The sequence below is a fragment of the Doryrhamphus excisus genome, linkage group LG9 (genome assembly GCF_037039965.1).
Source record: "Doryrhamphus excisus strain RoL-2023G ecotype Guam linkage group LG9, RoL_Dexc_Guam_v1.1, whole genome shotgun sequence".
In the NCBI taxonomy this organism is placed as follows: Eukaryota; Metazoa; Chordata; class Actinopteri; order Syngnathiformes; family Syngnathidae; genus Doryrhamphus; species Doryrhamphus excisus.
The window spans coordinates 19,611,188-19,639,065 of record NC_136365.1 but is presented as its reverse complement, the minus strand read 5'-3'; the positions used below and the strand labels follow the sequence as shown (position 1 = coordinate 19,639,065).

Genomic DNA, 27,878 nt, shown 5'->3' with positions numbered 1-27,878 from the left:
TCACGGTTAGGCTAGCAGAGTAAGCTTTGTAATATTGGCCGTGTATTATCGAATAATTGGGCACTCGTATAGTTGGTGCGTTGCATTCCAGTTCCTACGATATTTGGTTTTAGTATACATTTTGCTTATCGTCAAATTTGAGGGTGTTCAGACTCGGCTCGACGCGACGAGAGAGGCGGGTTTTCCGCGTATTTGATTTTTTTTTTTCCTTTCCCCCAAAATGTGAAAACGGCGCTCCGACTTCACTTAAGAATATTCCTGCCGTGACATCACCTGCAACCCAGCAAATGAATTGACTGTGAATGAAAGCGCTCTTTCAATCGGAACCAATAATCTCCTCGCTAGCTTCCTGAACTGCAAACACCAATCCCGTGCCACCCACCCAACACCGCCCCCTCTCCCCAGCCCCTTAACACACATATGCTGTGTCTCAAATAGAATACTTCCGTCGGTACACTTCAGTAAGTATACTGCGTACAGCGTGTACTTAGTTCCTGAGTGCACCACAACAGTGCGGTGCTGTCCCATGGACCAACCGCGATTGGACCGACTCCACCCCCACCCCCACGCCCCCCACCCCACGTCTCCGTTGTGCTATGACCGTATTGAGTACAACATCTGGCTACCGACGACGGTAGATGAAGTGTACTTCCGCAAGTGCACCAGTTGAGACACAGCACTACAAAAGGTCCTAAGTGACGCCACGTGGACCCGCTCGGACCTCCTTTCAAGCGGCGCTCCCGCACGGGACACTCCTTGGCAAAATTTCAAGTTTAGCTTAATACTGAGTGTGTCGCCCCCCCCCCCCCCCCCCCTCCCGAGGGGCTCAGTAGAGTGACGGCGCCAGAACACTGAGGTTCTGGGAGGAAATACGGTTCTGTAAAGTTGTGCGGGTTCCAAAGACCATGTGCGGGAGACCCGTTTGAAAGTTCTACAAGCTCGGCCAGACCTGTGAGGCGGTTAGGACCAATGGCGGCCGGCTCAAAGAACAGACCGACTACCTTCCAACCCCGCCCCCGTATCCCCGTCGACTCTAAGATGAGGAGGCACCGTGGCCCGGCATGTTGGCCATGCCGCCCACTATGCCGCCCGCCCCGGCCATACCTGAGGGCCCCCCCATGGGGGGACTGTGCTTAGCGGGCGAGGTCATGCCGGCGCCGCGTCCCCCCTGCTGGGGCTGGGGGGCATGCTGCAGGGCGTGGCGCTCCAGCAAGGTGCGGTGGGTGAAGGCCCGGTGGCACACGTTGCACTGGAAGGTGCGCTCGGCTCGGTGCGTGCGCATGTGCACGTTGAGCGAGCTCTTCTGGGTGAAGCGCTTGCCGCACATGGAGCACTGGAAGGCGCGCACGCCTGTGTGCACCACCATGTGTTTGAGGAGGTAGTCACGCAGCGAGAAGGAGCGCCAGCAGATGGAGCACTGGTGAGGTTTCTGACCTGGGGGTGGGGGCAGGAATTTGCAGACTCCAGACTCCAATGTATGCCACACAAGATCTTCTGAATGCTTTAAATCAGGTTGTTTCAGTTCTTACCGGAGTGGATGAACATGTGCTTGCTGTAGTTCTTCCTGGAACGTAACGATTTGCCACAGTGCGTGCAGTCAAACGAGGTCTCGGATCCTTGGGAGGATGGGGAGGGTCCTGAAGTGATGGCGGAGGTGGCGGTGTTGGTGGGGGGTGGCACCGGGGTCATGGAAGTCGGAGGCGGAGCCTGTTGGCTGTTTTCCGTCCCCGCCATGGTGTCCATCCCGCCCATGTAGAACGGTGCCGGCTGCGACTGGCTCACTGGGTACTGGAAAAGAAGCTGAGGGCGGAGACTCCAATTACAACAAATTAAAAATGCCTGAAGAAGAAGTCAGGACTTCCTTCTTGGATTTTTCCTAATCTAAAGGCGAGCACAATAACAGTTAATCATACACTAATCCTTTGTTTGTCATAATTAATGAGCCCCAGATTGGAATATTTTATTAGTTAGAGAACAGAAAACTTGTATACGACTTTCAAAATACAGCTTGTAATATTATTATATTATATATATATTATATTATAATATATAATATAATAACATACTATATTATTATAATAATACATAATATATATATATATATTATATATATATCAAATACATAATATCTATATAGATATCAAAATTTACATATATATATCATATATATTTCTTATATTTTTTTATATATATAAGATAATAAAAATAAAAACAATAAAATAAATAAAATAAACACCCGTAAAATAACACCCATACAGTCGACATAACGACAGGAAATAAGACATATTGGCATAATAAGGCATAACAGACTCAAACATTCCCAGATTGGAATATTTTATTAGTTAGAGAACAGAAAACTTGTATGCGACTTTCTAAATACAGCTTGTAATATTATTATAGTCTTATTATTATATTATATATATATTATAATATATAGTACAATATATTATATTACGATAATAATATATAATATATATTATATATCAAATATATAATATCTATATATATATCAAAATTTATATATATCATATATTTTTCTTAATTTTTATTATATATATAAAATATATAGTATAATATATTATATTAGGATAATAATATAATGCCAATATAATATATATATTATATTATATATCAAATATATAATATCTATATATATCAAAATTTATATATATATTTATATACATATATATCATATATTTTTCTTAATTTTATTATATATATATATATATCATATATTTTTCTTAATTTTTATTATATATATATATATATATACTATATATATATATATATATATATATATATATATATATATATATATAAAATAAATACCCGTAAAATAACACCCATACAGTAACGACAGGAAACAAGACATATTGGCATAATAAAGCATAACAGACTCAAGAGTGTTTTGAACAGCGTACTTCCTGCAGTGGCTAGTGTCTCCACAATTCCACAATCTAACATTACTGACACCCACTGGCCAATGTAGGATACTACATATTATGTCTTTGAGTCTTCTGAATGGCTTCCTTTGCATTCCAGTCCCTTTAAAAAGGTGTCAGACCTGCACTTGATAATTGTTGTTGTTAAAACCACTCACCTGGTTGTTAATGGACTGCGAGGTTGGGGGCGGAGTCAGAGGTTTGTTGACCCGTCCTCTGGGATTAAACGCCATGGCCTGAGGAGGTTCGCTCTGCGTCCAGAAACTCTCGGTGAACACTCCCTGCTCGTCATAGAAGTCCTGGAAGACACGTGAGGACGGTTATTAACCGGCCTGCAGTTTAAAGGATCCTTTGCTTCCAAGTACCCTGTCCCGGATTACCACCGGAGGCGTCTGGAAAAACCATGGACGCTTACCTCCATTGATGCAGCTCTCCTTCCCTTGTTTGAGCTCCTGCTCCTCTTGTGAAATGTTCCAGTGCCAGTCAACACGCAACTGGCTGAAAACGTGTCACGCGAGCTTGTTTGATTCTCAGAAGTTTTTGCTCGACATCGCTGTGGAATGTTCTCTCAAAAACAGGTAGGGACATCGCTGATTACCGACATAATACGCAAGCTTGCATAAGATTGGAAGCAGATGCCGCAGTCGGACCAGTCAGACGACATTACTCCAACATCGAGTGTCATTTAGAAGTCGGTAAAGATCTGAAGACTGCTTTGGGTCGCTTATACAAGTCTGATGGAAATTAACTTGTCACTTCTCAAGCTTTGGCTTTCATTCTGTACGCGCAACAAATTCTAATAAATCCATCATTTTCAATCACTGCTTTCTGGTCTGAGTTCAGTCTATGGAAAGTCATCATGAACATTCATCTGAGGTGAGCTGCAATGCTGCGATATGCCTGCACTGGTCCCATTGGCATTTTTACAGCAGCAAAAACACAAAGCACACAAGAGTAGAAAAAGTGCAAAATATGCGTAATACAAATCAGAAGTTATATTCGATAGTTATATTATATTAGAAGTTATATAAAACCCACTCATGCACCGGGAGAACATGCAAACCCCACACAGAGATGGCCGAGTTGGGAATTGAACTCGGGTCTCCTTGCTATGAGGTCTGCGTGCTAACCACTCAACCGCCATGCAGCCCCAGAAGTTCATTCATTCATTCATTCATTCATTCATTTTCTACCGCTTATCCTCACGAGGGTCGCGGGGGTGCTGGAGCCTATCCCAGCTGTCTTCGGACAAGAGGCGAGGAACACCCTGGACTGGTGACCAGAGAATCACAGGGCACATATAGACAAACAACCATTCACACTCACATTCATACCTATGGACAATTTGGAGTCGCTAATTAGCCTAGCATGTTTTTGGAATGTGGGAGGAAACCGGAGTACCTGGACAAAACCCACACATGCACGGGGAGAATATGCAAACTCCACACAGAGATGGCCGAGTTGGGAATTGAACTCGGGTCACCTAGCTATGAGGCCTGCGTGCTAACCACTCGTCCGCCATGCAGCCCCAGAAGTTCATTAATTCATTTTCTAACGCTTATCCTCACTAGGGTCATGGGGATGCTGGAGCCTATCCCAGCTGTCTTCAGACAAGAGGCGGGGTACACCCTGGACTGGTGGCCAGCCAATCACAGGGCACATATAGACAAACAACCATTCACACTCACATTCATACCTATGGACAATTTGGAGTCGCCAATTAACCTAGCATGTTTTTGGAGGAAACCGGAGTACCCGGAGAAAACCACGGGGAGAACATGCAAATTCCACACAGAGATGGCCGAGTTGGGAATTGAACCCGGGTCTCCTAGCTATGAGGTCTGCGTGCTAACCACTTGAAGACCCCAGAAGTTATATACTTAAAAAAATTGTTTTAAAAAATGTATTTATAATGATTAATTTTTAATCTGAGTCATCAACTAATCGAAAGATCATTAATCGATTAAAATAATCGTAACTTGCAGCCCTACATTTAATGTTGAATGAACAAAGAGAAAGGACACAAGGACTTGATTTGGTTAACGTTCCTCTGGTCTCAGATTGTTGTCGTCTCGGATTAGAGACTGGGATGAAGCCGCCTTAAAGCCCCAACACAGTTCTTTGCAAGGGCGTCGGTTTCCTGGTCCTACAGGTTCTTTCTTCAAGCATCTGTTGCATGTTTTGTCTTTGCCTTCAGGGGTTTTTTGTTTTGTTTTTGTGTCGCTCCATCGTCTGGTTTTAAAAGGCCTGTTTGGAATCCGCCAGTGCTCACACCAACATTCCCAGGGTGTTGATCCCAAAAGGCTTAGCAGCCTGTTTGAGGGTTCAGGGTCATGCGTCTCCACTCTCATCCCGTCAGTGATTCAACAGCTTCTCGACAGCTCAACATGGATTCTTAGCAGGGGGAGAATTCTGTCTGATTTTAGGGATACGCAGTTTTGAAGATTATTTTACATAAGTTCACGACGAGGCCAGACTTAAGAAATCCCTCATTTATTGAGTTTAATTGGCTCCACACCGACCGTGATAATATTAACATATGAAATAAATGTTCTTATTTTTTGAATATTTCATAGCTAGAGCAAAGAAACCTGTTCTCAATGTTAACATTATGAGAGCACTGAAGACACTCCTACTATCCTTTGTTTACACCGCACTGCCCAGACTACAGGACCTCTGCAGGGACACATGGGACAGCAACAGCTAGCATAGCAAGCTACCGAGCTAACTAGCTGGCCTCTTCAATTTACTTACTCAAAACTTAAAATATGTTTCTGTCAAACAGAGTGGGGAAGAAGGACGAAATAAGAAGCTAAAAACCTACCACTTCCACACGGAATGGGAGGACAACTTATTTTCCCACTATCATGTTGGCCATGCAATGGCTGACTCCATGCAGTGTTAAGGTAATGTAATATAATATATTGTCACGTTAGTGTTTCATTACCGACGCATAGTGACCAGAATACTACATATCTCTTGTATTATTTTTTCACAAAAAAATCGTCAATCATCGTCAACCACAAAACAGCAATCTTTTTTTTTTTTTAAACGCAATAGAATGACAGCAATTTTTTTTATAAGGGGTGCACTTAGCAGTATTATTTGAATAGTTGGTGGGTAAAAGAATGATCATAAAATTATACTGCGCTAAATTCCATAAACTGTATTCTTTGCAGTACTTCTGCTAGGATTGTTGAGTGACAGACGCTCCACACGCAACCTGCAGGATTCGACCGCAATGTGTTTATTTAATCTAATTTAATTTTTTTATTCATTTTAATTAATTTTATTATTTGCTTAGTTAATTCTTCATTCATTCATTTTCTACCGCTTTTCCTCACGAGGGTCACGGGGGTTACTGGAGCCTATCCCAGCTGTCTTCGGGCGAGAGGCGGGGTACACCCTGGACTGGTGGCCAGCCAATCACAGGGCACATATAGACAAACAACCATTCACACTCACATTCATACCTATGGACAATTTGGAGTCGCTAATTAACCTAGCATGTTTTTGGAATGTGGAAGGAAACCGGAGTACCCGGAGAAAACCCACGCAAAAAAAAAACACGCAAACTCCACACAGAGATGGCCGAGGGTGGAATTGAACCCTGGTCTCCTAGCTGTGAGGTCTGCGCACACTCAGCCTTATTTAATTCTTATTTAAATCCTCTCCATTTGTGTTGTTTTTCCAATCATAACCTCACCTGTCCAAAACCCGCCATGTGTCCCTGGTGGCCTTCCTGCTCTCCATCCCGTCTCTCGTCCTCCAAGGCGAAAGCTGTCCCGTCTGCATCCTGACCGCCTTCATCTTTCACCACCACGCCTTCGCCTCCTCCCAGCACCTAGAGGAGAACACGGCTCAGTCTTAACACCAGGAAGAAATCAAAGGCGTGCAACATGCCAGCATAACGAAGACGGCCGGTTTGAGCAGCTTTTAAACACGTTTAAAAACGACATACGCCAAACATGCAGAAGTCCGTAGAATTTCAACGCGTGAGGACGCTTCTCTGCAATTGTGCACCGACATGTCAGTCATGTGCGGCAATGCAGTGCGAGGAGGCAAAAGCGAAGAAAGGCAAACCAATGCAGCTCTGCATGCCTGAAAGCTGTAACCATGGCAACCCATCCCCATATTATTCACCCCTCCCACCTGGAGTCTGAGCGGCTGCCTCTGTTTGCGGCTGTGGCTCGCCCCCCTGTCTCGGTCAGCGTCTCTCCCCCGTTCTCGCCCGTCCAACTCCTCCTCCTCGCTGAAGCGCTCCATTCCCACCAGGTCATCGGAGAGGTCTGTGCCGTTGCCGCGGAGACTGTCCCTGCCGATGCTGTCCACGCTGCCCACGCCGGAGCTGCAGCTCGCAGAGATGCTTCCTGTGCTGGCGGCGCCATTGGCCGTCTGCGCCAACAAGTCTCGGAGCTTGTAGCGGACGTCCTGAGTGCAGCTGGGGCTCTGCTTCAAAAGGATGGACCCTCCTCCGGGTCCCAGTCCGTCACCATCGCACATGGACCCGGGCCCGATGTCCCCCAGCGCCATCAGACTCACGCTGTTGGCTTGCTCCATCGGGCCGGGCCCGCTCTCGCTCACGCTGATGTTGCCACCCAAGCCCGCCGCGCAATCCACCATAAAGTTAGGAAAGTTTGGGTAGCCCCCACTCAAGGTGCCCCCACCGGAACAGCTGCCACTGCTTTCCCTCCCTTTACCCCCGCTACGCTCCTCTTGTTTGGGGAGAACTCCTCCGAGCATCCCCCCTCCCGTGGCGGCAGCTGCTGCCGCTGCTGCCGCCGCCGCTGCTGCAGCAGCAGCTGCACTGGCCGCCCCCGCCGCCGCCTTCCTCTGAGAGATGATCTGAGTGCACTCATCGATGACGGTCTTGATCTGCAGGATGCTGGCGGCGGTGAGGATGCAGAGCGCCTGCGACTGCAGCACGACCAGTGAGCCGCTGTACATGAAGTCGACCAGCTGCTTCACCGTTTCGGCCGGCACTAGCGGCGGCACGGAGATCTCCGAGTGACCCAGCAGCAGCTTGTCCTGGAAGAAGGGGCTGCCCGCTGCCAGCACGCAGGCATGCGCACGGAGCGAGGCGTCATGGATGCGCACGGTCACATCGCAGAAGAGGCCCTCGCGCCGCTGCGTGCGCAGGGCCTCCAGCACCGACTGGCTGGAGTTGTGCAGGTGGATGTAGTGCACCGTCTCGGTGCCAGACGCCATGGCCGGCGGCGGGGACGAGTCACTGGGGACGGGGTGGGAGTGGGGGTGCGGGTGGGGGAGGGGAGGGAGGTGTCTGGGGTTTTGCGTCAGCTTGAGGGATGAGGAGGATGGGGAGGGAAACGGATACAGCGCATGGGCCACGGTGGGGCCGTGTCCCTTCAAAGAGTCATGGGGCTGACGCCGCCGCCCGTCAAACTGCTGTCACTCTCGAGCCACAAGAGCCGCCAACACCGTCCTGAATGGGATGGTCGGAGCCCCAGGAATTCACTGAAAAAAAGACAGATATTCTCTTTTAGAGTAGAACATTAATTTGTGCGCACTTCGGGTGCGCTCGGCAGCCACACGACATTACGACCAGCAACCCGTTGAAAGTGGACTGAAGTGTGACAGTAAACATTGGATATTTAAGGACCCCTTACAACAAAAAAGTAGTGTTCAGCACCAAAAATCCAGTCTTACACAAGTAAATGGGTGGTTTGGTGCATTAGCCTGGAAGCAACAAATATATATATACAATTTTTTTTCCAGTTTTAGTCAGTTTAGTTGATTTTTCTTGTTTTCCTATTATCCTCAAAGGCCTAAGAGGTTTCTTTCGGCAGCTCTTGTGAGCTAGCTTTTTTATGTGGTGTAATTTGACAGTTAATTACATTTTTTTAAAATGGTGGACTCTATTGATGTTTCTATTGCATAGTATATGACATGTTTTGTTTTAAACGTTTTAAACCACTTCATAACTAAATTAAGTGTCATTTCAAATTCACCTTAACATGTCCCAAATCAGATAAAGAAGTAAAAAAAGGTAAGAAGAGCTGTAAATATGAAGCTAATTGTCCATTTCTAATTGCTAATGCTAACCATAATGACCCCCGCCAATCAGCCGCTGGCCTCACGTGGAGCACCTGTGCATCACATGACGGCACGTGCCCGCCACCTCTGTGGGGTCATTTTTATTGAATGGTGGTCTCAGCGGACACAAGGGTAGCCGGAAAAGATGTCACCCCCCCCCTTTGAGACCGCTGAGCAAACTCCGGGGTGTGGTGAGCAGTTTGACAGTTGTACAAATAAATCCTGACCGGACATGTTGCCACGCTCTCTGTCCCAGTTTAAAGGTTGTTGACCAAGCGAGTGACGTTAGCTGGCAGCGTTGACGTGCTAACGCTAGGCTAGTAGCGTTAGCTAGCTGTTGACATTAGGAGCTCAACTCCTAAATAAGCGCGAAATGCACGGGTGGTTACGAGCACGCGGAGTGTTTCTGTTGACTAAATACACTGTTAAATATACAAGGACACCTGGCAAAGTGTCTAGCTTAGCATATGAGCAGCTATCCGTGCTCGCACCGACGGTCCAGTCCGAGCTAAGCTAACTCGGTGCTAGGTAGCTAGCTAGCTAGCTGGTATTATATGTCCAAGGCACAGAAAAGTTAGCATGCCAAGCTAACAGGCTGCGACCATTTTCTGCGTTTAGTGTGTCACAGTCGAGTACAGTTGAATTCCGTGCACGGTATTAAATGTTGACTCTCATACCTGTGACGTGTAGTGACACTTTGGGCTCTTGTTTGCTTTCGGAAGGATGGATGCAGCAGCAGCAGCAGCAGGAGGAGGAAGCCGTCAGTTGAACGCTCCCAAGCTGCTGGGTGAGGGCTGCAAACAAACACTCACACGCACGACAACATGCACGCACGCACACACAACAGGCTCGGAAGGACGTGATGTTTCAACGCAGTAAAAAAAAAAAACACGCCAGAGCTCTCTGAACGTCCACGCAGTGCTCTCAAAGAAACACACGCATGCTCATTGCTGTCTGGGAAAATAGGACAACTTACATTGACTCTCCCGCGCGCACACACATAAGCACCAAGTAGCGTTCAGGAACACCTGTAAACGCCCACACAGTCTTGAGGAAAGAACACACAATAAGACAAAGACTGTTGTTTCAGTGGTATGCATTTTAGGACATTTGCAGCATTGGTTCACATTAAAAAACTGCACATATATGTCTTACAAACAAATAAATAAGACTTTTCATAGGAGGCCAAATCTCACAGACATCAGAGTCCCTAAAAAAACGAGTCTCTAAATGCATTACCTGAGAATTATGGGCATGTGGATCGTCACATAGTGGCAAATTTCTCAGCAGAAAACCACATCTCATTCACCCTAAGTCGGTGACCACTTATAAATATGTAATAACGCAGGTAAAATGTACAGAATGCATGTTTCACTGGTTTTGTCAAGTGTTGCGATTTCACATTTTGTTCAGCGCTCCTTGCATGCACTATGAGTGAAACATATATGTAACATATATAAGGTTGTGCAGCGGAATCTAATAATTACAAGTCACTTTTATTGCAAATGTTGATCCAAAATTTGAGCATAATTTCATTATCAAGCTTGCAGAAGGGTTTTGAGGGCTTAGTGAGCTGTGTGTCAAAAATACCATTTGCCGGTGAGCCCTGGAACATAATGTTCGACGTAGGAATATATAGCAAGTGCCACAGCAATATAATAAAGGCAAATATATAATCCTCATGCAAAGTTAAGATATGACTGACAAATCAAATCAAATTAGGCACTATCTGACACAGTAATAATAAGAAGACTACATATATTGTTGTAGTCTGGCGCTCAGGAGAACCCGGATATATGGCCCCTGCCTGAGGAGGAGCACTCATTGTCGGACACACTTTGTCAGAGGCAGCGCTGGTGCAGTGTAGCTCCCAAGCCGGACGTGAGGGCGCTGCGTGGATGCATTAATGCCGACATTAATGAAAAAAAAAACACATTTATTAAAAACAGAAAAATGAATAAACTTTGCTTTGGTTCCGATTTTCTACAAGAAAAGCTCTGATAAAACATTCCACTGTTCTCAAATATCTTACTTTTCATTTTTTTTTACACAAAATAAGATGAAAAATAAATAAACAAACCAAGAATAAAGAAAATCAATCAATCAGTAATAAATAAATAAATATAATAATAATAATAAAAACCTTAAGAAACCACATAAGATGGTGGGTAGGCAAATTATTTTTTTCAGATTATAATTAACAAAGCATTATTAGAGCCCTGTAGACATGACAAAACACGACTATAGTCACATTTATGCTCTTTTTTTTTTATTTACAACATATTGCGCAACTGCAGGGTCTTGAGACACATGCTAACTCGCAAACTAGAGAGCTGGCGACCTAAATGATAGCCTTCAAGTTATTTCCTTTAAACTTAAATAGCCAAAAACTTACCACTTCCACACGGATAGAGAGGATAACTATTAACAGTTATTTAACCTTGAACATTAATCAAACGTAATAATTTTTCCTGGGTACATGATACCATGCACCATACATATCAAACTTGCGTGGGCCGCACTAACATTAAACTTTCATATCAAGGCGAGGGCCTCAAACTAGTGTCCTGCAGGCCACATTTGGCCCGCGGGCCGCGTGTTTGAGACCCCTGGTTTAAAGCGAGAATACAACATTCTAACTACAGTTATAGGTCAGAAAAGTTAAAAAGCGTTATGTGCCTAATACACTTGGGGCCTGATACCATTTTAAAATACTGTATAAAAATATCAAAATAAATATCATTTAGAGCCTAGAAACATTTGAGAGCAGGTCTGTAATAACAAGGTAAGACTATCGGACCAGGACAGTTGGTAAGTGTCCAAAAGGGTGTATTTGGGATTATAGAGTCATAGTTTGTGTGTTTATTTATTATTTAGCAGTTCAAAAAGAGACAGCAGACCAGCAGCTCCACAACAAAATATAATTTAATCATGAACTGACTTTTCACTGTGTCCATCACAACTCTATATCCATGTGAAACAAACAGAAAGACCCCTGGTCTGAGTGTAAGGCATGCAGTCTCCACAGAGCTTTGGACATTGAAAGCTTACAGGTCGGACACACGTACACTCTTGTCACAAATACACAATAAAGCGTTCGCAGTATTGTTCCAATCCTCCCTGGCCGGGCCCAGTAAGCATGGATTTTCTACACATGTGGAGGCGGGATTCATCACGACAACAAAGCTTAGTACTTCACAAATAGTTCTAAAATATACGCTAAAGCTTCCGCCTGCTCAGAGCCGCCGTCGGAATACTCGACACACGTGACATACATGGACAGACGCACGACAGCAGGTCAGTAGCTTAGCACATGATGTCATGAGGATGAATCGAACAGCCGTGACTCGTGCATTCAAAGTCTCTGCAGCGAGCCCTTGTTGCTACCGGTAAAAACGACTCTGCTGGTTCCGTGAGAGAGAAGGTCCGGCTTTTAAGAAGTTACATAGGAAAGCCGCGGGCCTTAATTCTCATATAAAAAGTGCAGGCATTTTCTTGTTTCTGTGGTCTAAAATGCTCATAACCTCTGCGATCCAAAGTGGCCTCAGCTATATAAATACAGTCATATATTTGCCTCCATATAAAAATAAAATTAGCAATACACTAATATTACACAACTAAGGAGGTTAGGTAGATCAGATTAGACAATGTACAAACACAAGAAAGCTGCTGGTGCAGTGTAAATAAATATTTTGAGGCGGGTGCTCGTATGCTGTGCTTGGGGGCAAGGCACCCTGACTGTTGGGGGGACGGGGGACAGATGTGGAGTCACGGCTGTTTGGGGTTAGTGGGGGTGGGGGGTGATTGGCTGTGCGGCTGGTGAAAAGGTGGCGATGGAGCAGCAGGTCGATTCTCCGAGTTGAGGCCAGCATCTCAGTGCTGCTGAGCCTCCATCTCCCTCTGACGGCAGCCCACAGCCGTGATGAGGGCGGCACCCTTGCCGCTGCCGTCCTCCGAGAGCAGGAAGTTGACGTCACATTTGGGGGCGAGTTCCTTCACCGTTTGATGGAAGATCCGAGAGAAACTGGAGAAGAGACAAATAGAACACAAATGCCTGAAATGGCTGTTCGGCTATCAAACAAAAAAAAAACATTGCCTTACTGTGGGTGCAGCTTGTATAGTGTTCCATCCACGCCCACAGTCACGTCCAGGTGGTCCAGTTTTCGGTTCTCACGGATCTTGTCCACCACGGCGGCCATGCCGGCCCCGCAGATCTGTGCCGCGCGGCGAGACACGGTGCCACACACCTCTTTGACAATGATACTGTCATCACAGGTGCTGTCCAACCCCAGCTGCTGCAGGATCGCCCTGACCTGCAGCAGCGCCAGACGATCACTGTGGAGCGTGGGCGAGGGGGACATGTCAAAGGTCAGCCAACAGCAGGAGAGTCACCGGATCCCTCACAGCTGTTGCCAGAGGCGAAGGTAGGCTTAAACAGTCTGACACTGCGTCACCCTGCCCTATTTTATAGGTACATTGTACTGCATGCTTGCATCATTTCTAGAATGTATATTCATTAATACTTTTAGTATTTGCCCAGTAGCTGCTATTTTTTAACTGAAGAATACATAGTGGCAAATTATGTATCTTTTTATTGATTCTTAAGATGATATAAAACAATGTTTAATACACATGTTTGGTAACAGCAGAAAGGACACGCACCAGCAAATACAAATAGACGGTGTGGACATTGAAAGGGTGAACGAAAATAAATTTCTGGGGATCACAATAAATGAAAATATGAGCTGGAAACCTCATATTACTAACATACAACGTAAGGTGGCCAGAAATATTTCAGTATTGAAGAAAGCAAAATTTGTTCTCAATCAGAAATCACTCCACACTCTTTATTGCTCTCTGGTTCTACCATATCTTACTTATTGTGTGGAAATATGGGCTAATAACTATAAAAGCAATCTTCACTGGCTAAATGTACTGCAAAAAAGGTCAGTAAGGATAATTCATAATGCCGCCTACAGAGAACATACTAACTCCTTATTTATAAAATCACAAATACTTCAACTTGCTGATATAGTTCATGTTCAAACAGCTAAAATAATACATAAGGCTAAAAACAACCAATTACCTAAAAATGTCATCCAGTACTTCTCTACAAGAGAGGAGAAATATGATCTCAGGGAAGAAGTACATTTGAAACACTTCTATGCTAGGACTACGTTAAAAAGCCATAGCATTTCAGTATGTGGAATCAAACTATGGAATGGATTGAGTAAGGACCTCAAACAATGCACAACGATGAGCCAATTCAAGAAACAATACAAGCAGTTGATGTTTGCTAAATACAAGGATGAAGAGTCTTGAACCAGTCATGATGTGCTATATATATCACTATATTGAAAATATAGAAAAAAAAACTTAAACTGTATTATGGAAAGCAGGAAGTGAACAAATGTAACAGTTACTGATTGTAAAAGTACCAGATGGAGGGGTAGGATTTAATAAGCTTTGCTTCTTCCTACTTCTTTTGGACATGTGGAACTGTGAACTGATTATGGGATGCACTCAATTGTAATCTGATGCATGTTCAAATGAAATAAAACCATTACCATAAAACAATGTTTAATACACATAAATAGAAGGCTGAGTTTAAGGGGATTAATAATGAAATCCGTGTACTGGGGGTTGTCCATTTTAAAACTATGCCACTTAAGACTGTTTGACCTTATGAAAGTGTTTACAGCCTGGTCGTCTCCTGCGTGGTTAGCTGTGACCAGCTCTCGTTTCTCTTGCGTACAGTGTTACACGAGCCGCTAAGCTACAGTACAGTACGTCCAGCAAAGAGGAAACCACCTGTGTCCACACCGAGGTCATAGATCGCAAAGCGAACATAAGCGTTGGCAGACTCTATGAAGGATTGGCTAAGAACTTTGATTGTCACGCCTTAGCTTCTTTAAACTGCTAAGTGTTGGTAACTTAGCATTAAACATCCCATAACGCAAACATAAATCAACATAAAGGTCATTTTGCAAAGAAGAAGTTCCTCACCTCTCTATCTGAGACAGGAACTTTGTCTCGAAGATGCCTCTGGTCTTCAGCGTTTCAGAGATTTGTCCCCGGAAAAGGAATCCACGTTTGGTCAGATCAATTAAAATCTGCCTGACAATCTCTCCGAGGTACATGCCACTGCACATTTTCTCATACCTGAAAGAGACCAGGAAGAACATCTGTGAGGAAACTTTGACGTGAAAAGTGCTATCAGATACCGAAAAACACGTCCTGACCGTTGTTTGCCTTCGTTGAGCGAGTTCTCATCTACCGCCTGGTCGTACTTTGTCCTGATGTCATCCAGGCAGCCGTTGTCTCCAAAAGCTCCCCATTCCATGTTGACACACATGCGGCCTTCGTTTCCGTCCACGATCTCGATGTTCCTCAACTCCTCCATGTAACAGGCGTTACTCCCTGTCCCTGAGAGGAGACCAAATTGTGTTAATGGCTCCTTTCCTATAAGTCCTTAAGGTTAAATTTCAGCTTACCTGCAATCAGACCCACCTCACAGGTGGGTTCCTCGTACGCGCAGGTCATCATGGTGCCAACTGTGTCGTTGACTATAGCGACCACATCCAGCTCAAATTCCTGAGAGAGATAACAACAGTAGTAGATGTTCACCAAGTTGCTGGACAATCACTTTTTTGTTGAACTTCCACAAGTAGACAAGACTCATGCGTTAGATTTTGTGGTTTTGCCAATGGACCAAGTATGTAGAATTCAGTCTTTATCACAAAGCTCTTTAGTGTTGATGATGATTCCGCTGTTCAACCCAAAATAAGCATTTCTACACCACACGCTGGTTGGTTGCACACCACACTGAGCACAATGCATGTGTTTCCCAAATCAGCCCAAATACTGAGGACCTCCCTTGGCCTTGCAGTGATAATTCCCAGTTAAAAGATCCCACACTACAGATTCATACGTTGGGCGGTTTGTTAGGACATGCCAGCACAACATTCGCCAATCTCATTTCTGCCCTGGCACTGGGTTACCTGGCACTTAACGATTAACGGGTCACTGAATACTTACTGGCTCCTCCATCTAGAAGGGTGAAACTACTGTTAGACCAGGAAACTGTGAGGGATTTGGGATTTGAACTGTAAGTCACACACTGATCGGAATATTTCCTTTCTAGATGTTACATGTGGCAGGCATGCAGGAAGCTTGTGGGAATTGGCTATTCAGTGAAAGGAATGTTCTCTCAAAGGAATGTTCTTTCAAAGACCTATTAAATACCATATGGAAGATCGGTTAAAACCTGTATTTATTGAAGCATCTCATTTAAAGTGAGGTGTTGTAGGAGTTGTACTGTTAGATGTGAAGGGGAGCACATTGATGGTTTAAAACCTGCATGCAATACTGTACAAATAATAAAAAAAAAACAGTCAATGAAAAGTATACTTCATGTAAAGTTCTTCTTAGTCCTTTTTAAATAGTAGTCAATCTGATATCAAATCTAGTATCGTGCTAATTAGGGTTGTTCCAATTCAATATTGATATGGGGCTGATAATGTCAAGTTTAAACGCTTTCGAATCTCACTGCCTCTGTATATATATTTTTTAATTTTATTTGGGCAAATATATGAAACATTACAGTGCATTTCTTACATCAATCAAAATATAACTTTCCATTATTTACATTTTTACATTTGTATTCAACTATCTGATCCCAAGCCCAAAAGGAGTAGGCTGAAGCAAAAGCTTATATTCATGTTCATGTTCATTATGTTCATGCCACAGTCTTGTTTTCCCCTGTTATTATTATCATTGTAATATTATTATTGTTATTATCATTATCATTATTGTTATAATATTGATCATTATTACCATTATTATTGTTATTATTATCACCATTATTATAATCATCATTAATATTACCATTTTCATCATTATAGTTGTAACAATTTTTGGATTTTTTATATATTTTTTAATTATTTAATTTTACAGACTTGTAAAATTGTGGATAAAACTATACCCCACTTGCACAAAGAAGTAAAAAGGTGAGTTTTTCCTAATTTCTACTATTTGCCTCATGCTTTTCTTATATTCCACACTGCAAAAATAAAAAGTAAGTGTATAATTCGTGTTGATATCGGATCACTGTTGGTTACAGCCAATATTAAAATCTCTGTATCGGAGGGCCCCAATTACTAGTTAGTAGATGTAGGATAAGACATCAAGTTGACTGCAGAAATTGACACTTTTTGTTGACAGGAAGTCTCACTGTGGATTTATGGGAAGTGTACAGTAGAATATCTCATTATGTTGTAGGTTATTTGAAAAAGACGGATTGTTCCACCTTTCTGACTGTTAAAATGAGTCGAGCTTACCTCTTTCCTCTTGATGGCCTCCCTCAGAAGCTCCACTACATCTTCACCCTCACAGTCTGTGGCTTTGAAACCTTTGGTCCAGGTCACAAGTATTCCCTGACAATCGCAGAACATTATTAGTATTAAATAAATGATATGGTCTCAGGACTATGCCACCCACTGTAAACTATACTATAACATAAATACACAAACATTGGTAGATATTTAATAGGGAACTCACTGCATCCAGACTGGTTTGGTGACAGGGGAAGGAGAAAGTAAAACCGAGAGGCAGACGAGCGCTTTTCATTCCCATGTAGTCCAAGAAGTCAGAGATACAGTGCACAATGTGGTCAAAGAGCTGCAAAAAGATTTGGATTTAAGGCTACGTTACACACACGCAACACTTTCCTTTTTTTTTTTAATGCACCTCATACTTTGGTACAAGATGCATTATTAAAAAACAAACAAACAAAAAAAACAACCTTAAACTGTATTATGGAAAGCAGGAAGTGAACAAATGTAACAGTTACTGATTGTAAAAGTACCAGATGGAGGGGTAGGATTTAATAAGCTTTGCTTCTTCCTACTCCTTTTGGACATGTGGAACTGTGAACTGATTATGGGATGCATTCAATTGTAATCTGACGCATGTTCAAATGAAATAAAACCATTACCATTACCATTACCATTACCATAAAACAATGTTTAATACACATAAATATAAGGCTGAGTTTATTATGCATTACTAAAAAAAACAAAAACAAAAAACAAAAAAAAACCTTTAACTGTATTATGGAAAGCAGGAAGTGAACAAATGAAACAGTTACTGATTGTAAAAGTACCAGATGGAGGGGTAGGATTTATTAAGCTTTGCTTCTTCCTACTCCTTTTGGACATGTGGAACTGTGAACTGATTATGGGATGCACTCAATTGTAATCTGATGCATGTTCAAATGAAATAAAACCATAACCATTACCATTACCATTGCCATTACCATTCCACAGTCTTGACAGGATAATTCCAATTTCCAATGCAGTGACATTGTAGTTACCTCCTCTCCTGTACCCTGCATGACTTCTATGGGAATGGCGTAGATTTTGTTATGCATCTCCACCGATCGCCGCTTCCCACTGCGAATCTTTACCAGAAGGACACGGAAGTTTGTCCCTCCAAGATCCAGAGCTAGGAAATCTCCATTCTCTGTATTGCAAGGAAAATATTGTATTGGTTTTATATTTCAGAAATCATGACTGACTTGCAGCATTTCCAATGATTCATTGCCTCCAACTCCTCTCTTTGCCTGCACATGAGTCACCTGTTCCATCCGGTGTACTTCGAACATATGTGGGCAACATTTTGACGGTTGCTTCCTCGTGGGTGTCCTTCTTCAGGCCTCTTTCAATCTCCACCCGCATCCGCTTCTTCACTTCCAGCAGCTGGGCTTTGCTGAGCCTGAACTCGGCTAAGGTTTGCTGAATCTGTCGCGCCTGCTCCGTCAATCGGTACGCCACTGCTGTCACCATGGCGGCACCTTTGGCACTGCCGCTCTCTGACAGCAGAAAGCGGACGTCCGAGTCCGGGACCAAGCGCCGCACCGTCTTGTGCAAACGGCGGGCGTACCTTTTTAAAAAGGAAATGACGTCATTAAAAGAGGCTTGGTTCAGTCACTACAATCCAAGTTCTTCTCATGTGTCTTATCTTACTGCGGGTGCATTTTGTAGAGAGACCCGTCGATGCCCACGGTAGTGCGCAGGCGAGCAACGCCCTTGTTTTCTTTAAGGCGAGAGAGGATGCCCCCCAGTGTCGCAGAAATAAGATTTGCTGAGCGGAATGACACAATGGTGCACACATGCTGCACAGCCAGACAGTCTTCATCAGACGGCTCCACCCCGAGCCTCGTTAGGATTTCCATGCACTTCTTTAGCCCTTCTTTAGTCCTGACGGCAGAAGCATCATCACCTCCAGTTATGCTGTGCGTATTTTCTCACAGTATATGTTGCATTAAACCACACATCACTGACTTTTCAATGGCAGAAACATGCTTGGTTTCGATCTTCCCTTTTGTCAAGAGCTCAGGAGTTATCCGGCCCTCAAACAACAGACCCTCTTTGGCCATCTTGACCAGAATGAGTCGCACCAGTTCTCCCATGTACATTCCGCTGGCCATCTTTTCAAAGCTAGGCAGAAACAAACACAGTTGGCTTTGGTTAGCCATTCTAGTTTTTTCGTTTTTTGAAAAATGACGTCCGATCTTGATGTTTATTTGCTAAAATTCTTGTCAGAATAAAGAAAAACAGAATCTCACAGCTGCTTTCCTGGGTTGATGGATCCCCTGTCGATCTCACGATCAAATTCTGTGCGAATGTCCTCTAAAGAGCCGTCGTCCCCAAACGCCCCCCACTCGGTGTTGATGCACATCCGCCCCTCGTCGCCTTCCACCTGGTCAATGTGACGCATTTCCTCCATATAGCAGGCATTGGTTCCTGTTCCTGAAAAAATACAGAGCACAGAGAAGACATCAGTAGAGCTATAGAACCATCATCCTGGTTACGCCCGTTTGGGTTCATCGTGCTGTTAGCATCCCAAATGTGGATTAGTCCTCATGATGCTGAAAAAGCGGCGTTTGTGCTACGGTCTATTCTCAGTCGTAACAATCCAGCCTTACCTATGATGATGCCCACTTCGCAGCGCTGGTCGTCAAATCCGCACGTCATCATGGTTCCAACGGTGTCATTCACCACTGCCATGATGTCTGCCTCATAGTCCTGATAAACAGATGTTAAATTTCATTAAATTAACAAAGCTATTTTTGGGGGGGTTATTGGATGGGTGAAACTTACCCCACGTTTCTTGATTGCCTTGTTAAGGAGTTTTACAACGTCCATGCCTTCCACACCACTGGCCTTAAACTTTTTTGTCCATGTCACCAAGACAGCCTGTAAACAAATTGTTTCAATCACTCTTAGTCAGATTTGTCCAATACTTCCATAATTCAGCTTTGGTCTCCAGAGGACATATTGATTTCATTTCGAGGTACTCCCACCGACAAACACAATGATTCGTGGAATGACTTGAACTTGTACTACATAATGTACATTATCACATACTACAGTATTGATTGGCCCTGTACCCTAGAAACCGCCCATGAATGATACGGGAAAAGGCCGAAATGATACTGTGTCAAAGCCCAGGGCAGTGATACTGATAAAATATAGAGTTTAACCATGTCCAGTATCAGCCCCCGTAGCTGTCCACTCAGAGCGCGCTGCTCTGGTATTGTGCCCGTGAAACAACCAATCAGAGAACAGCACACGAGTGCTTAGTGCCTAGTGCTTCTCCAGTCACACAAAAACCCAAACTAGATTAATGGAACTTTAATTGTCAAACATTGATAAGATAAAACTGTTGATAAAATATTATTGTTGAACAGTTTACACTGTTTAGATATAATACATGTAATTAACTGAACATTTTCTGGAAACAAAATGGTCTTTTGATTAAATAGTACGTGATAATAAGCTCATGATTAAATAGTATGTGATAATAACATCATCACATGGTTTGTCTGGTATCAGGCCAGGTATCATGCCCCCAAGTGTCAGTATCAGCCCGAGACCGAGTCAAGACCTTTGCAAAAAGTCATTATTTTGGCAATGTTTACCTCATCCAGTTTGGTTTGGGAGCAAGGAAAAGAGAATGTAAATCCAACAGGGAGCTTCTTGTCCTTAATTTTCTGTTTCTCCATGAAGTCACCCAGGCATTCTGCCACATGGTCAAAAAGCTGTGGACAAAAAGCACATTAACAATATGGGATAGTAGGGGAAAACACTACGTAATTGAAATGATGCATTGGTTTAAAAAAAATATTCTTTACATATTAATCTCTAAGCATTTTTTCATAAAGTATTCAGATCTCTGACATGAAACAGCAAACAGGTGTTTGATAATCTCTACTGTGATGGCGGAAATCTTTACCTATAGTTTTTTATATATATATATGTGACTAAAGCACTCTGCTGTGAAACAAACAAGGTTGTTTAACTCGTTCTTATATCACGTTACTTTTTGACACAGCTGTCGTTCCATGAAAGTGCATCTGTCACTATTCTGTCTGTGGAAGTCGCGCCGTGAGCCAGTCAGACGCACAACGCCAGACCATCTCTTGTGTTTTGGTGATCGTATTACAACTCGGCTGCCAGCTGTTGTGCACAAGTTCACTGAAGGTCAAGGAGCTGACGTCAGTCTCCTTTTAGCTCTATTCTGGCTTTAAACAGATGAGCATTAAGAGAAGCCTGTGTCTGTATCGGCTAACAAGACCAGAATATGTCTAAATTACTTTTGTTTTTTTTGTGAGTCTTGAATCCACATTCGATTCTGTCAGGAATCATTCGATCACTTTGTAAACTTGCTTTGTTCCAAGTCAGAATCCCAACAGACTGAATGTGAGATTGCTGTATTGGTCACAACAAACTAAACAGGTAGAAGATTTTGGTGTGGTGATGAGGGCATCCCCGAAGACTACCCGAGGACTGGTTTGCATCTATTGTACTTAAAACTGAGTGTACGCTAGTTAACAAGACTGGAGTCCCTGTCAGAAATAAGTCATATTGGTGTTTACCTGTGTTCCACTGCCATGAATGATGTTGTCAGGGGTTTCATAAGACTGGCTCTCCATTTGGACCGGTTGCTTTTTGTCCTGCGTCACCTTGACTCTCAGGATCCGAAAGTAGGATCCCCCGAGGTCCAGAGCAATGAAATCCCCCTTTTCTGTCAAGAACGACAATTTTGGAAAATGTCAACATCTGAATGTAATGATAATGGTAATGGTTTTATTTCATTTGAACATGCATCACATAATCAGTTCACAGTTCCACATGTCCAAAAGTAGTAGGAAGAAGCAAAGCTTATTAAATCCTACCCCTCCATCTGGTACTTTTACAATCAGTAACTGTTACATTTGTTCACTTCCTGCTTTCCTAATATAATTCATTCATTCATTTTCTACCCTTTTTCCTCACAAGGGTCGCGGGGGTTGCTGAAGCCTATCCCAGCTGTCTTGGGGCGAGAGGCGGGGTACACACTGGACTGGTGGCCAGCCAATCACAGGGCACATATAGACAAACAACCATTCACACTCACATTCATACCTATGGACAATTTGGAGTCGCCAATTAACCTAGCATGTTTTTGGAATGTGGGAGGAAGTAGTGGAATTTAACCCTGGTCTCCTAGCTGTGAGGTCTGCGCGCTAACCACTCGACCGCCGTGCAGCCACCATATTGTTTATTCTGTATTGTTTTCTGCAAAAAAAAATATTTTGCTAACATTGTTGGGTGTCTGGACATTATTTTATTTTCTATGGGAAAATTTGACTTGGTTGGAGTCTATTTTCATTAGAGTCTGACATTTTGGAGCGGATTAATGACGGTATAAGATAATTTTTCTCATGTGAAAATTGCTAGACATGTTTTTTCTTTTTAGGAAAAATAAACCTGTTGCTTAAAGTAGGAAATGTTTAGCTTCTTGAAATGTACTTTTTGCAGTAGATGCAAAATCAACACTATTTGCATAATGAATTTAAAGATTATGGCATTTAGTAGAGGGCAGTCCTGTAGTTTTTCCACACCGTCTTCTGAAGTACATTTGTTTCATTGACTCAGAACTTGAAGAAATTCGAGTGAGGTCAGGAATTGACGCGGCCGTGAGCTTGCCAAACACAATAGTGACCACAAAACAGGCTTATGTCACCAGCGCCATGCTAACACATCAGCACATTTTTGCAGGACGATAGACGCGGGGTGAATATGTGTGTGTGTGTGTGTGTTTTGACACACATGCAGCTTGCACGGACGCTAGTGGACAAAATTGGCATGACTGTGGACCAGAGGTTCAATGTGATGACTATGCAAAACTCTAGCATATATCATCATGATGCAAAATCTCTCCCAAAGTTGATGTCAGCTTTGTTCTGTGCAATTCACACACGTAGCCACTGGGGGCGCAGTGGGGAATTTAAACCTCCTGTATTTCCTGGGAAGCTCCCATATTTTGCTCTTTGTTCCTGTTGTGTGTTTTTGTTTTGTTTTGTTTTGTTTTTTTAGCAGGTTAAAGGCCTGCCAGTGCCATCAAATGAAAAGCAGCCCTAATATGTAATATATAAATAGCCACAACACAATTATTTTAGTTTGCCGTTTTTTTTGTTTTGTTTTGTCTTTTTTTGTTTTTGACAATGGTGACGGTATCCACGCTTGAGACACAGCAATTTTCTGTAAAATTCCCTTTTTGAAAATTTTGCAAATTTTGACATGTATGGGAATGAGTGACTTGTTTAATATTTAAATGTTGAATGTTATGCTTCTTCACATTATTTTTTTTAAATCTAATTGAATGTTCAGTGAAATGAATGCCTTCTGTTTCTTGTTGAATATAAAGGTCAATTTCCTACATTCAAAATGTAATGTCACATTCCTTCTTTTTGACATTTATAACTAATGGAAAAAAGATGAAAATGATTTATTTTACAAGAAAGAAAGCAACCATACTGGGATCTTTTTAACAACATGTCTGTTATGTCCTCATACCTGAACCGTCCGGGATGGACCTGACGAAGGTGGGCAGCATCTTGACGGTGGCGGTGGGGTTGGTGTCATGACCGAGGCCGTTCTCCATCTCCCTGCGGAAGCGGTTCATGATGTCCTTCAGCGTCTCATCCGAGAATCGCATGGAGTAGAGGTACTTGTCGATCTGAAGAAGCAAACACATCAGCAGTGAGTTGTTGGCTAATCCCATCTTTGACCACTCGAGGGCAGCAGACACACAGAGTCGCTCGGTGATTCCCAAAGTGTGGTGGGCCGTGGTGGTACTGCAGGTGGACCATTAGAGGTCATTAAAAATATGATTCATTTTTGCAAATATTATTTTTGAAATTATTTTTATTGTAAAATATTTATTGCACGATAAAAAATATTTATAGGCCAAAGTAATGACCCATTGAGTGTTATTGACTTGTCACTACATATATATATATATATATATATATATATATATATATATATATATATATTAGGAACCTTATACAGTTTATGGTTGGAACGTAGCTCTCTGGTCATCATGCCAGTCTTGAATGCAGTTATGAAAAGTATGAGAATTAATTCTGTCTTGTGTGTACACCACAGATTAAAAGTTTGGGCTGCCTTTATCCCCCTGCTTTCATTTTAATCCTGAACCTTAATAATAATAATAATAATAATTACTATTATTTATTAATATTTTATTGATATAATTCATTCATTCATTCATTTTCTACTGCTTTTTCCTCACGAGGGTCGCGGGGGTGCTGGAGCCTATCCCAGCTGTCTTTGGGCGAGAGGCGGGGTACACCCTGGACTGGTGGCCAGCCAATCAGGGCATATAATAATAATGATAAAAAATTATTATTATTATTATTATTATTTTTTTTTTTTGAAAGAGCTACGTTCTAATCATAAACTGTATAAGGTTCCTAAAATACTGTAACAGGTCAATAACACTGAATAGATCATTACTTTGGCCTAGAAATAATAATAATAATAATAGTTAATATTATTATTATTAATAATAATAGTTATTGTTATTATTATATTATTATGATACAATAATTATTATTATTATTATTAAGTTAAGTGCTTTGAGAATGCAGCATTTCGCCTACGTACTGTTTATCGGACAAAGGTGGGCCGCCAGACATTTTTTAGGTTTTCAAGGGGGCCCTGGGTGGGTAAAGTTTGGGAACCCCTGGAGTAGCTTATTTACATCCCGTACGTGTAAGTCCAGTGAAGCTCACTGCTGCCTCCTGGAGTAAAAATCTTTAAATTTGTCTTTTTTTATATGTAAATAAATTTTCAGAGCACTACAAACCAACAATGTCAACACTGTGGCAATGGGAAACATGCAGAAATATGACACTTAAGCTTGCATTATTATGCTCCATTAGGAGACTTTTACTAAATAAGTTAGTGGGATTGATCTTTGTTGTTCAATACTTTGAGTTGCTCGACAAACAGAACATTCTGTAACTGTTCATTCTGTAACTGAATATGGACTTTTAGGAACATTGTCATTCAGGGCTACGTATATTCTTGTTGCGTCATTTTAGCAGCAGTCAGACGCCGTCACACACACACACAGTCTCCGCGTTTGTGTCGTGTTGACCTTTGTGGTGTTGCTATTATTAACTGCTCATTAACATTGCAGAGGACGCAAACGGCACAAGGCCGGCTTTCTCCTCTGTGGAGCGCTCAACACAATAACATGGCAGCTCCTTGTCCACCGTGAACTCATCTGTTTATTAAACAGTGTCACAGTGCTTTAAAAACTCAAACCGCAGGCAAACACTCCTGTTCTCCTGGCCCATCACAATTCTTGCAGCTAAACCCCGAATAAGATTTAAATTAAAAATCTGCAGAATCTGATATGTTAGGTAAAGATATGTCTAACAAATGTTGAGTCTTTGTGTTGTACGCTAAACACTTGTAGATATTGGCTAATGCGTCCATGATTAATATGCATACTACTATGGGATGACGTGACATCCTGCTAGCTTGGGTTGCCCCACTAGCCCACTTCATTAAAGGCACGTGCATCAGCTGCACGGTGACATCACACATGACATTATAAAGTCATCACAAGCTCCGCCCCCTGGCCCTCAATCCCCATGGGAACACGTCGCCGGTCTGTCGTCACATACGACCAGCGGCTAATTTTTGCAAGGTCAGTTCTGTCAAAAGGTTGTTTTTTTTTCTACACAGTTAATTTCCACTGCCGGGTGATCCGTGTCACGTTAACAAAAGCTGATAAGTGAAACCCGAGTAGTCAGATGAGTGCCAAAATGACACCTGTCTGCTTCAGACCAGACATGGAGCCCTCCACGTAGACCCCGTCAAGGACACAAGCACTTCCTGCACCGCTAACCTCTCACCTCTCTCCCTCGCGATCACGTCCAGATAGACATCCTGCCCTCCTCATCCCCTCCCCCGCTTCTTCCCAAATGCTGCATCCTTCTCCCCCCCCCCCCACCCCAGGCCAACCCACCCCACAGGCTCTCTGCTGACATGCAGCTAACGTTATTAACATGGCTGCCGTGTCCTTACTCAGCTCCACCGCTGCTAGCCGACCTCCGTAAGCTGCTTTCACGCACCTTTTTGAGTTGATCATCCTTCAACTCGGTGAAGTAGTAGGCCAGGAGCTGAGCCGCAATCATCCCGACTGCACGTTACGTCCACGAGCCGCTTGGATTGTCAAGAAGTGGCCTGCAGGAAGCCTGACGTCCCCCCCTCTCGGTCCTGTCTCTACCCCCCTTGCCGATCCCTTGTCGCCTGCCGTGGAGGAGTGCGATGATGGCCTGGGTTGTGTGCTGGAGCAAAGAGAGGTGAAAAGTGTGGTGAAGCCGGAGTGCAGAGGCAGCAGGGGCCGTGCCTGCTCGTCTGTGACTGGCACACACATACACACGCACACATACACACACACACACACCCACACACACAAACTCATACACACGGAGAGGCTGGCTTTGACTGTGTCCCCTCCCTCTGCTCGATCCCTGTTAGCTGTCGGGACATGAGGTAGCTCAGCTCTGGAATGGTGGTTTTCACTATGCCCTGCCCCCACACACTGCTCTGATTGGCTGAGCTCAGGAAAAAAAAGAGAGGGGGGGGGCTCTTCCTCTCACCCACCTAAAGAAAAGAGGAAGCTGCATCTATGTGATAACGCTATCTACTCCTCCCCTCAACTCGACTTCATCTCGTGATACCCTGGCCGGCACGTCGCCCACGTTGCCACGGCAGCCTGGGAGTGAACGTGCAGGGGTGCAGGTCGTCCACACCGTGACATCATCATCCCCGCTTCCCGCTGCATCACTTGCAGCATTAGCGACAGGATGGAGGAACGTTCAGCCATTTGCTCAAAAGTCCTAACATGAACATCAGGCCTTCTGTGTTAATGTTGAAGTCACCAGATGGTCGGGGAGGTTTTAGTGTAACTGTACAAACACTCCACTCCTTCAAATACAGGGGAACAAACACAAGCGTTATCACTGTAAAGCAGGGGTCTCAAACTCAATTTACCTGGGGGCCACTGGAGCTAGGGTCTGGGCAAGGCTGGGCCTCATCAGGTTTTCCAAAAAAAACAAAAACGCATTTATTAAAAACAGACAAATATACAAACTTTTTCAGTGCTTTTGTTCCGATTTTCTACAATAAAAGCTCTGATAAAACATTCCACTGTTCTCAAATATCTTAATGTTTATTTTTCTGCACAACATAAGATGAAAAATAAATAAACAAATCAAGAATAAAGAAAATCAATCAATCAGTAATAAATATAATAACAATAATAAAACAGCAAATAAAAACTTGAGAAACCACATGTAGTTGGTGGGTAGACAAATTATTTTTTTCAGATTAAAATGAACAAAGCATTATTAGAGCCCTGTAGACATGACAAAACACGACTATAGTCACATTTATACTCTTTTTATTTACAACATATTGCGCAACTGCAGGGTCTTGAGACACATGCTAACTC

General features: G+C 43.2%; 3 protein-coding genes across 4 annotated transcripts in view; 1 reads left to right on the top strand and 2 right to left on the bottom strand.

Moving 5' to 3' along the window:
- Positions 1-563: 563 nt before the first annotated feature.
- Positions 564-9,957, bottom strand: zbtb45 (zinc finger and BTB domain containing 45). The gene is made up of 6 exons (XM_058046474.2): positions 9,674-9,957; positions 7,095-8,417; positions 6,649-6,786; positions 3,101-3,241; positions 1,530-1,800; positions 564-1,434 (listed from the first exon to the last, which is right to left on the bottom strand). Exons 2-6 carry the CDS (start codon positions 8,148-8,150, stop codon positions 1,034-1,036), a joined length of 2,007 nt encoding a protein of 668 aa, XP_057902457.2. The 5' UTR covers positions 8,151-8,417; positions 9,674-9,957; the 3' UTR covers positions 564-1,033.
- A 1,946-nt stretch (positions 9,958-11,903) lies between these two features.
- Positions 11,904-26,917, bottom strand: LOC131101379 (hexokinase-1). Its single transcript, XM_058046449.2, has 18 exons — positions 26,494-26,917; positions 23,900-24,062; positions 21,937-22,085; positions 20,980-21,099; positions 20,159-20,254; positions 19,984-20,083; positions 19,624-19,807; positions 19,340-19,495; positions 19,022-19,255; positions 18,634-18,938; positions 18,370-18,518; positions 17,556-17,675; positions 17,336-17,431; positions 15,491-15,590; positions 15,239-15,422; positions 15,003-15,158; positions 13,098-13,331; positions 11,904-13,020 (listed from the first exon to the last, which is right to left on the bottom strand). The coding sequence occupies exons 1-18, from the start codon at positions 26,554-26,556 to the stop codon at positions 12,870-12,872; spliced, it is 2,760 nt and encodes a 919-aa protein (XP_057902432.2). The 5' UTR covers positions 26,557-26,917; the 3' UTR covers positions 11,904-12,869.
- The window catches only part of LOC131101373 (M-protein, striated muscle), a 29,229-nt gene continuing 25,058 nt past the window's right edge, over positions 23,708-27,878 (top strand). For both annotated transcript variants that reach the window (XM_078793592.1, XM_078793593.1), the window contains exon 1: positions 23,708-24,050. The gene's annotated coding sequence lies outside the window, so the exon portion shown is untranslated. The remainder of the gene's footprint in view (positions 24,051-27,878) is intronic.

What these genes read in the sequence shown, in the direction of transcription:
- zbtb45 (XM_058046474.2), bottom strand. Translation starts at nt 8,150, where the DNA reads ATGGCGTCTGGCACCGAGACGGTGCACTACATCCACCTGCACAACTCC. An exon ending in CGCAGTCCATTAACAACCAG is followed by an intron (nt 1,801 to 3,100) that starts GTGAGTGGTTTT and finishes CTCCGCCCTCAG; the next exon opens with CTTCTTTTCCAGTACCCAGT. An exon ending in GCACATGTTCATCCACTCCG is followed by an intron (nt 1,435 to 1,529) that starts GTAAGAACTGAA and finishes CCCCACCCCCAG; the next exon opens with GTCAGAAACCTCACCAGTGC.
- LOC131101379 (XM_058046449.2), bottom strand. Translation starts at nt 26,556, where the DNA reads ATGATTGCGGCTCAGCTCCTGGCCTACTACTTCACCGAGTTGAAGGAT. An exon ending in CGAAGTGGGCATCATCATAG is followed by an intron (nt 19,808 to 19,983) that starts GTAAGGCTGGAT and finishes GTATTTTTTCAG; the next exon opens with GAACAGGAACCAATGCCTGC. An exon ending in TGCAGGGTACAGGAGAGGAG is followed by an intron (nt 17,676 to 18,369) that starts GTAACTACAATG and finishes ATCTTTTTGCAG; the next exon opens with CTCTTTGACCACATTGTGCA.